Source organism: Bos indicus, chromosome 19, assembly GCF_029378745.1.
Source record: "Bos indicus isolate NIAB-ARS_2022 breed Sahiwal x Tharparkar chromosome 19, NIAB-ARS_B.indTharparkar_mat_pri_1.0, whole genome shotgun sequence".
Classification (NCBI taxonomy): Eukaryota; Metazoa; Chordata; class Mammalia; order Artiodactyla; family Bovidae; genus Bos; species Bos indicus.
In genome coordinates this window covers 15712547-15721642 of record NC_091778.1, presented here as the reverse complement: position 1 = coordinate 15721642, position 9096 = coordinate 15712547, and the positions used below count along the sequence as shown (strand labels likewise).

Genomic DNA, 9096 nt, shown 5'->3' with positions numbered 1-9096 from the left:
CTTGGGCCCAAAAAACAAGTAAGGACCTTGCCAGTCTCCACTTTTGGACAGTCAGGGGTTTGACCCAGGACGAAGCTGCAAGTACAGTTCTCTAAATAAAGAAGGGTATCTGCTGTGGGAGTCCAGAGGGGACCATGGGCCAGAGAGAGAGTTGGGCATCAGTTATTTCTATTTGGCAGCCCACTCCAGTGTTCTTGCCTGGAGAATCCCAGGGATGGGGGAGCCTGGTGGGCTGCCGTCTGTGGGGTCGCACAGAGTCGGACACGACTGAAGCGACTTAGCAGCAGCAGCAGTATTTCTATTACCTCCTTCCAACTGGCTGAGCCATTCCTCTGTGTCATTTAGTCTACTGTTGATTCCTTCTAGTGTATTTTTTACTTTATTGGTTACATCTGTCATCTCTTTGGGGGTTTTCTTTTTTACTTTCTAACTCTTTGTTAAAGACTTCTCACTTCTCGCTCTGTGCATCCATTCTTCTCCCAAGTTCTTTAATCACTGTTATGATCACTGGGCTTCCAGGTGGTGCTAGCGCTAAAAAGAACCTACCAGCCAATGCAGGGGACTCGGGTTTGATCCCTGGGTGGGGAAGATCCCATGGAGGAGGGCATGGCAACCCACTCCAGCATTCTTGCCTGGAAAATCCGATGGACAGAGGAGCCTGGTGGTCTGTGGTCCATAGGGTAACAAAGAGTCAGACGCCACTGAAGCAACTTAGCACACATGCATGCATGATTGCTACCCTGAACTTTTTTCTCAGGTAGATTGCCCATCTTCAGTTCACTTAGTTCTTTTTTCTTTTTTTCTCCACTTCAGCTAGTTCCTCTGAGGTTTAATCTTGTTCCTTCGTCTGGGGCATGTTCCTCTGGCATCTCATTTTGCCTAAGTTGCTGTTTATATTTTTATGCATCTGGTATGTGAGTTGTATTTCTTAACGTTGGAGAAATGGCTTTGTACAGGAGATGTCCTGTGCATTCCAGCAGTGCACACCCCTCTTGTCGTCCAAGCTGCATGCTCTGGGGACTCCCCCCATGAGGGCTGTGTGGTTCCTTTTGTTGTGGCGGGCTATGTGGGCGGTTTGATAGGCTTGGTTGACCCTGGTCTGTTTACTTACCAGGCACTTCCTTGTATAGAGGCTGTTGGCTGCTGTTAGTGGGGCCTGGTCACAAAGCAGCTGACTGCGGAACTCCAGGGGCCCTGGGGCTTGTGCTGGCTCCCTGGTGTGTGGACTCAAGACTAGAAGACTCTGGGGCTGTGGCCCACCTACTGGTGGTAAAGCCAGTTCCTGGGGTTAGTGCCAGAATACTGGCAGGGAGAGCTGAGTCCTAGAGTCTGGTTGCAGGGCTCAGGGGTCCCAGAGTTGGTGTCAGATCGTTAGTGTTGGTGAGGTGGAGTGGTTTCTGACACAGTTGGGTACAAGTTCCGGTTGTCCCAAAGCTTGTGTCAGCCTACTAGTGCTCAGGACAGAGGCCCAGGTGGTCCCAAAGTAGGATCTGGCTTCTTGGTGGACAGGTTGGTTCTGTAAGCCGTGGGGTTGCCCACTGGTGGGTGGAGCTGGATTCTGGGTCTTTGGGTGGATTGGGTCATGTCCAGAGGCAACTGTGTGCTCAGTGGGGTCTCAAGGCAGCCTGTCTACTGATGGTGAGGCTGTGCTCCTACCCAGGTAGTTGCTTGGCCTGAGGCAGGCCAGCACTGGTTCCTACAAGCTGCTGGACCAGGCAGGGCTGGATCCGGGGGCAATAGGCTAGAGGAAGGATTCCACAGTGGTGCCCACCAGCAAGGTGTCTTTGTGGCAGTGAGTTCCCAAGGACAGCTGCTGCCAGTGTCTGTCCCCAGGGTGAGCTGTAGCTGACTCCTGCCTCTCGGGGAGACCCTCAAAGATCAGCAGGTAGGTGTGATCCCAGGCTCCTATCAAATACTGCTTTTGCTGTGAGTCCTACAGGCTGCAAGACTTTGTGTGTGTTCTCTTTAAGAGTGAAGTTTCTATTCCTCCAGTTCTCTGGGACTGCCAAAATTAAGCCCTGTTGCTGCTGTTGTTTAGTCGCTCAGCTGTGTTTCTTTGCGAGCCTGTGGACTGCGGCACGCCAGGCTTCCTTGGGCTTCCCTATCTACTGGAGTTTGCTCAAACTCATGTCCATTGAGTCAGTGATGCCATCCAACCATCTCAACCATCTCTGTCACCCCCTTCTCCTCCTGCCCTCAATCTTTCCCAGTATAAGCCCTGCTGGCCTTCAAAGTCAAATACTCTGGGGGCTTATCTTCCCAGGGCAGGGCCCCTGGGTTGAGGAGCCTGAAGTGAAGCTCAGACGTCTCACTCTTGTGGGAGAACCTCTGCAATGTAAGCATTCTCCAGTCTGTGGGCCACCCATGAGGATGAATGTGGGTGTGTGCTCAGTCGTGTCCAACTCTTTGCGGCTCCATGGACTGTAGCCTGCCAGACTCCTCTGTCCGTGGAATTCTTCAGGCAAGAGTATTGGAGTGGTTTTCCATTTCCTCCTCCAGAGGATCTTCCCGACCCAGGGATTGAACCTGAGTCTCTTGCTTCTCCTGCATGGGCAGGTGGATTCCTTCCCACTAGCGCCATCTGGGAAACCCACCAGGGAATATGGGACTTGGCCTATCATGAGTCTGCTCCACCCCCAGCACCGTATTATTGTGATTCCTCTTTAAACATCTTTAGTTGTAAAAGATATTTTCTTGTTGGTAGGTTCTGTTTGTGTTTCTTTTTTTCCATTGATAGTTGTTCTACAAGTATTGGGTTGGCCAAAATAATTCATTTTGGTTTTTCCATACCATCTTATGGAAAACTCGAAAAAACTTTCTAGCCAAGTTGTGATTTTGGTGTGTTCATGAGAGGAGGTGAGTTCAGGGCCTTTCTACTCTGCCAACTTAGCCTGGAAAAAAATCTTAAACTTTTTTTGAATTAAAAAAAAATGTTGTTGTTTAGAATTCAGTCCTCTATTTCTGAATTTTATGCGAGAGTTGATTAAGATTTACTAATTATAAATAGAAATGTATATGCTTTAATAGATATGAATCTAAAATTGATATTAACTTTAGTTTTAAGTGTTTTCCTAATGTCCTTTAACTTCAGAGAAGATATCTTTTAGGAACTTATATCTGGTAAGAAAAAAAAAAATCCAAAGAGTAGCATTAAGGCAGAAGGATGAGTATAGGCCTTTCAATGTCATATTGGAGCACTTTCTGAAGGACTCACCCAGGATTCCTTAATCTGTATGGGAAATGTACATTTGATTGACTGTCTATATACGTTGACCAACACCCAGAATTTATGAAATTGCTTGTTGACTGAGACTGATTTGTAATTTTATTGTTAAGCACAGATCCAAAGGCTTGCTGTCTAGTACAAAAGATAGTCCCCAAAGTTACAGATTTATTGCCCTCTAGGATTTGAATTTGTTTTTCTCTAACAAAACATTTCAGAATGCCATCTCCAATAACTATACCAACTTCTGTTCCTCAGATGATCTTTGAATCAGTTTAGTGATTAATGGGTTAAATACACACTCTAAGTCTGTATTTGAATGCCATGTTTTTAGCTTAAAAAAGTTTACACTGTGATATCTTGTTCAGACCCTCCCCCCCCAAAAAAACCCCACGAATCCAAAGTTCAGGAATTTCTACACAATCTTTTCCCTCTAAAAGTTTGAGTGAAGTCAAATTGGATACTCTTGATGAATGTGTTGTGCTTGTAATTAGAACAGAACAGTAACTGTTGCTTTTTAAAAAGTAATTCAGGCCACGGCCCTCCAATGAGGACGGTGAGGCAAGAGAGACGGAGAAGAGGGGGCCCGGTCCAGGCGCTTCCGCTCAACCAATAGCGATCTCAGGTCCTCGACGGCTGACCCCAGCCTCAGCTCCGACTTGCATTTCTGAACTCCCTCATTGTTAGGATCAGCACAGACACGCTGCCCCTTCTTGGTGATGAAGCTGGGAAGAAGGTGGGGGGAAAGATTACAAACAGCAGAAGGTTCAGCAAATATGGGTGGGCACCCTATCCTCCCTGCGCCTTGGGCCCCTGACAGCCCAGCCAGTTCTTCCCTTTCTCTGCTGCAGGAATTTAGAGCAGCTTCTCTCTGAGACTCTCCCTCAGGCTGAGACGCCCTCAGCGACTCAGAGTTTTCTTGTGAAGCCTCCCTCCGGCTCTCACCTTCCTTCCCTAGCTTCCCTTTTCACCTGGAGCATCTCATACCTGGTGCCCTGAAGGATCCTACTGAGGACACATGCTTCTGCTGACCTGGCAGGATCCAGAGGGTGGGACTTTCCTGGACATCCATTCCTCAGGTGCCACCCCTTCCCCTCTCCACTCTGCCCCCAGCGATGGCCAGTGAGCTTGGCATACGTACATGACAGCTGGCCGGGAGCACCCACTGCTCGTCTCTATATAATTTTCCATGAATACACATCGGATGTTTCGTGGGGTGTAAGACACGCAGCAGTCCGTGGGCCGGTGAAAACCTGCAACAAGAGAAAGCATCACTTAAGGACTAAGTGGGAGGAAAACTTGCAGAAGGAAACAGCAAGCCGCCCTTGTATTCTTGCTTGGGAAACCCCATGGGCAGAAGGGCCTGGAGGGCTACAGTCCTTGGGGTTGCAAAAGAGTTGGACCCAACTTAGCAACTAAACAAACAAAACTGATGAAAACTGCATCCTTTCTCCCTTTCCTCCCACCTACTGGGAAGAGTGAGAAGGTGCAGGGCTTTAAAAAAAATTATCTTTGGCTGTGCTAGGTCTGTGTTGCTGCACACGGACTTTCTCCAGTTACAGCGATCAGGGACTACTCTTCCTTGCAAGGAGGCATGGGGAATCTTCCCGGAGCAAGGATGGAACCCGTGTGTCCTGCATTGGCAGGCGGATTCTTAACCACTGGACCACCAGGGAAGTCCTGAAGGTTCAGGACTGGAAAGGGATGTTTGCCTTCTCTTCCAGCACTTATGGCCTCTCCTTGCCAGAGACATTTCGCTCTCCCCAGGGCTAAGCTGTGTGTCTGAGGGCATCCAGGCAGGGCCACGACAGAGCAGAATTTCTCCCAGAAGAAGGAGAGTCTGAGGCCTGCAGGAGGCATCCCAGAGCACCCTTCCCCTCTCCCCGTAGTGAGCCAACTCTTGGGACAGCCAGGTGGAATCAAGTCCATCTCTGGAAGAGGCCATCTATGGACACACAGCCCCTCCTGAACTTCCTTGGAGATGTTCACCACCCTCAGGACCCCCCTCAGGTCCTGTAAACCAGGTGGATTGAAGTCTTTGAGCCAATCTGTACCTGCTAGCTGTTCTAAAATATATGCCATAACAAAACTTTACCTCCTTGAGACAATGAGTGGTGATTCTTTTCCGGACTTGAGAGTTCAAACTTCAGGTTTGACATCACGTCTTTTACTTGAGAGAAACAGTAGAGAAGGGGAGAAAAATTACTGGGAAGCAACGTCGTTTCAACACCTCCATCTGTCTCATTCCTCAACCCCATCTCCTGCTAGGGAGGCAAGGATACTGAACCATTGGCCCAGATGTGCCTCCAAGCCCATTTTCTCTATCAAGGCCCTGAGACTTTTCAGGGGACTTTTGAAAAAGTTCGAGATAGGGAACCATTCTATTGACTATGAATACAAAAAGCTAACTGCACACCCAACACCAGTAGATCAGTTGAATAGTTCCATAATGCGATCCAATGCACCATGCTCTCTACACATTTCTGGAATTCACAGGGCTCTGGAAACAGTAAACATTTCTCTATAACTGATCTGGTGACACAACATCACCCAAAGTGAAGTGAGGCTATTTACAGGCTTTATTTACTCCATTAGTGTGAATGTGTTTGCTGCAGAAATGTGACTGTGTTTGGTTAATGTGTGTGTCTCAGACTCTGCCAGGGATGTTAAGTAATGCCCAGGTATGTGTTACCTTTTTAAAAATACATTCTTTTAGAATATGATAGCATGAACATAATGCAAAGTTTACAATTTAAAAAAAATACTAAAATATTTCTTTATTTGAATAAGGTCACTGTTATTTCTTGAATTCCAGCTAGCATCAAAATTAACAATCAGAAAAAAAAATGCTTGACAAAATGTTATCCAATTGATATTAACCCCTTTTAAACTTTAAAAGAAATATATTAAACAGGCAACATTCAGATCTAAAAAGTTGAAAGTAGTGGTTTTACATCAGATCTTATAAATAAAAAAGTCTCTAATATAATCATTTGTTCACTGTCTCCCTGTGATCAGAACATGGATAGGAAAGAATAATCATGTCTGAATATTCACAATTGTCATTTACAATCTTTGCAAAGATTACATGTCTACAATGCAGCAGGTCAGGCAGTTTTTCAGGTAATTTTTGTTTTCCTCAAGTTATCAAAAAGTGCAATTGTCTGAGATCAAATGTCACAAAAATCACAATCAGGAAAAGCAAAAGCTCTAGCAGGCAGACCTGAAGACAGGGGTATTCGTGGTTTGACATGAACTGGAGGTGATTTTGTACATTTAAGAGCTGTCAACCGAAGTACCAAGAGCTATAGGCAGCAATTGGGGTTTAGTCTGTAGTTGCTAATAACCAAGAGTTAGCACATACGTAATGCAAAAAACATAAAGTTTACAATTTTAATCATCTCGAAAAGTTCAATAGCATTAAGTACCTTCTCATATTGCGCAACTTACCACAATCCATCCATGGAACTTTTTTCATCTTGAAAGCTGAAACTCTGTGCCCATTACACAATAGCTCCCCATTTCCCCCTTCCCTAAACCCTGGGCCACTGCTACTCTACTTTCTCTCTGAATTTGACTATTTTAAGTACTTCGTAGGAGTGGAATCATATTATCTGTCCTTTTGTGACTGGCTTATCTCATCTATCATCATGTCTTCAATGTTCGTCTATGTTGTGGAACATGTCAGAATTCCCTCACTTTTTAAGGCCGAATAATACTCTCTCTCTCTCTCTCTCTCTATATATATATATACACACACACACATCCTGTTTTCCAATCCATTTGTTTGTCAATGGACACTTGGGTTGCTTCCTCCTTTTGGCAAGTAAAAATTAAGCTGTTATTAGCAAGGTTGTGTAGGTATCTCTTTCATGTATCTACTTTCAGTTCTTTTGGCTATATCAAGAAGAAATGGAATTTCTGGGTCATACTGCATTGCCTTTTTAAAATCTGAAAAATTCTGCATTCCAAAATGCATCTAGCCCCAAAGATTTGGATAAATGGATTGTGGACCTGTACTAGAATAATTAGGCAAGCATAACTAAAATTTAGCTCATTCTTATGTAGTTACATATGAATTATATTAAATGAGGCATGTGCCTACACTTCAATATGCTTAATATGATATGTGTGGAGCTTGCAAAACTAAGTCTTGGATGGGTGTTGTCTTCCCATTACAGCTTCCTAACTAGCTTGTAACCTAATGCCACCACGTATGGGTGTGTGATCTTGAGCAAGTTATCTAGAGTTCCTATGCCTCATCTCTTGTTTGTAAGAGGGTAATTAATAATAATAATAAGTAAATCCATATAGTTTGCTGATAGTCTACTCTACAGCATTGTCAGGAGGATCCAACATATTAATATCTACAAGACACTTAGAACAGTGCTTGCTTTCACATAGGAAATACTAGATATCTATTTGCTACATAAATAAATAAGATGATTAAGTACACTTGAGTGAGTCACTTGTCTGGCTTGTCCAATTTCTTCTCTGAAGTGAGAGTTTTATGCTAGAGGGCATATAATAGTTCTAACATTGTGAAAGTCTATACTTCTTTCTACAGATCTACGATTTTTCTACAGTTCTCTTGATCTCGTCCGTAGTGTTCCTATGTCAGCAAAGAGAAAATATCAGACAATTCTGGTCATGAAAGGGAGAGAATTGTTTCCCCAGGTGGGACCAGTCAGCTGTATGCTGCTTTCCCTGGGGACCAGCGGCTGAAGGGAGAGGTCTGTACCTACTGCTGCTGCTTTTAAACGGGAGCTATATCCACGTTGGGACAAAGGTGTCCCTCTGCATCTCCTCCCTGGTCTGCAAGTTACCACCCACCTGCCCACCTGGGAGAAGGCTCACTGAACTCACCAAGTGCAGCCTGGGCAGCGAGGATGAGGAAGAGCAGGGCAGCTATGGAGGTCTTCATCTTCCTGGTGTACAGACGGTGGACCAGCCTGAGGACTCTGGGGCTCTCTCGGACTTCCCTGGATCTCTGCTCTGCCCTTGTATTTATAGAAAGAGGAGGAATGGGAAGTCACAGGGCAGAGATCAGAACGCTTTCCTGGGTTGTATAATAGATAACACGCTATTTCTAAATAAAGGGAAGGAGGCTGAGAAGGCAACAGGAAGAAGGGGCGAGGATGACATGAGGCTTCTCCAACTGCCCACTGGACACAGGCAAAGGGAGAAGCCAGTTTATGAAGGATCCTTCCTCTAGGAGGGTCACTGAATCCTCTCATCAGAATGTTTTCCTTGGGAGTTCACCCCATTCAAGGGCACAGAGAGCCTGTTATCAAGGTGCTCTAACATGTGAGCCTGGTCATGTGACTCCTCACATAGAATCTTAACCCTTGACTCCTCTGTTTGTTTCACCTCCACATCTGATCCATTAAAAATACTGGGGTGAGTCTACTTTCAAAAATGTGTCCAGAACCTTATTGTTCCTCACCACATCCTCTTTCTCCACCTGGTCCAAGCCATTCCTGTCTCTTACCAGGATTCTTGCAAAAACCTCCTAATGTGTCTCCTTCCTCTGCCCTTGCCCCTTTCCAGTTCATTCTCAACATTGCAGCCTGGGTGATCCTGTTAAAATATAAATCAGCCAAGTCAATCCTATTTAAAACCCACGGATGGCTTTTTAATCCTGCATCCCAACCCAGTGTAAAGCCCAATCCTTCTCCTAGCCTACAAGCCCCTATCTGATCTGGTCCCTGTTCATGCTCTGTTATCAAGTCCTTATTACTCTTCCCCTCACTCATTTTGCTTTGATTATGCAGGCTGGCTCAGAGATTTCTGTTCCTGCTTCCTACATTGCTCTTCCCTTCAATAACTTTTCTGGGAGAAAATTTTACTTTCTCCCTAACCTCCTTCAACTC

The 9096-nt window shown here is 45.3% G+C and overlaps 1 protein-coding gene across 1 annotated transcript; it reads right to left on the bottom strand.

The window, feature by feature from the left end:
* Positions 1–3307: 3307 nt before the first annotated feature.
* Positions 3308–8375, bottom strand: LOC109574411 (C-C motif chemokine 15). The gene is made up of 4 exons (XM_019982425.2): positions 8090–8375; positions 5319–5393; positions 4365–4476; positions 3308–3948 (listed from the first exon to the last, which is right to left on the bottom strand). Exons 1-4 carry the CDS (start codon positions 8145–8147, stop codon positions 3753–3755), a joined length of 441 nt encoding a protein of 146 aa, XP_019837984.2. The 5' UTR covers positions 8148–8375; the 3' UTR covers positions 3308–3752.
* Between the last annotated feature and the right edge of the window lie 721 nt (positions 8376–9096).

Bases quoted from the DNA above. Each gene is read 5' to 3' on its own strand.
- LOC109574411 (XM_019982425.2), bottom strand. From the start codon at position 8,147: ATGAAGACCTCCATAGCTGCCCTGCTCTTCCTCATCCTCGCTGCCCAG. The intron at 5,394-8,089 runs GTGAGTTCAGTG...GTTTCTCTCAAG, and splicing joins CGCTGCCCAGGCTGCACTTG to TAAAAGACGTGATGTCAAAC. The intron at 3,949-4,364 runs GTACGTATGCCA...CCTTCTTCCCAG, and splicing joins TGCTCCCGGCCAGCTGTCAT to CTTCATCACCAAGAAGGGGC.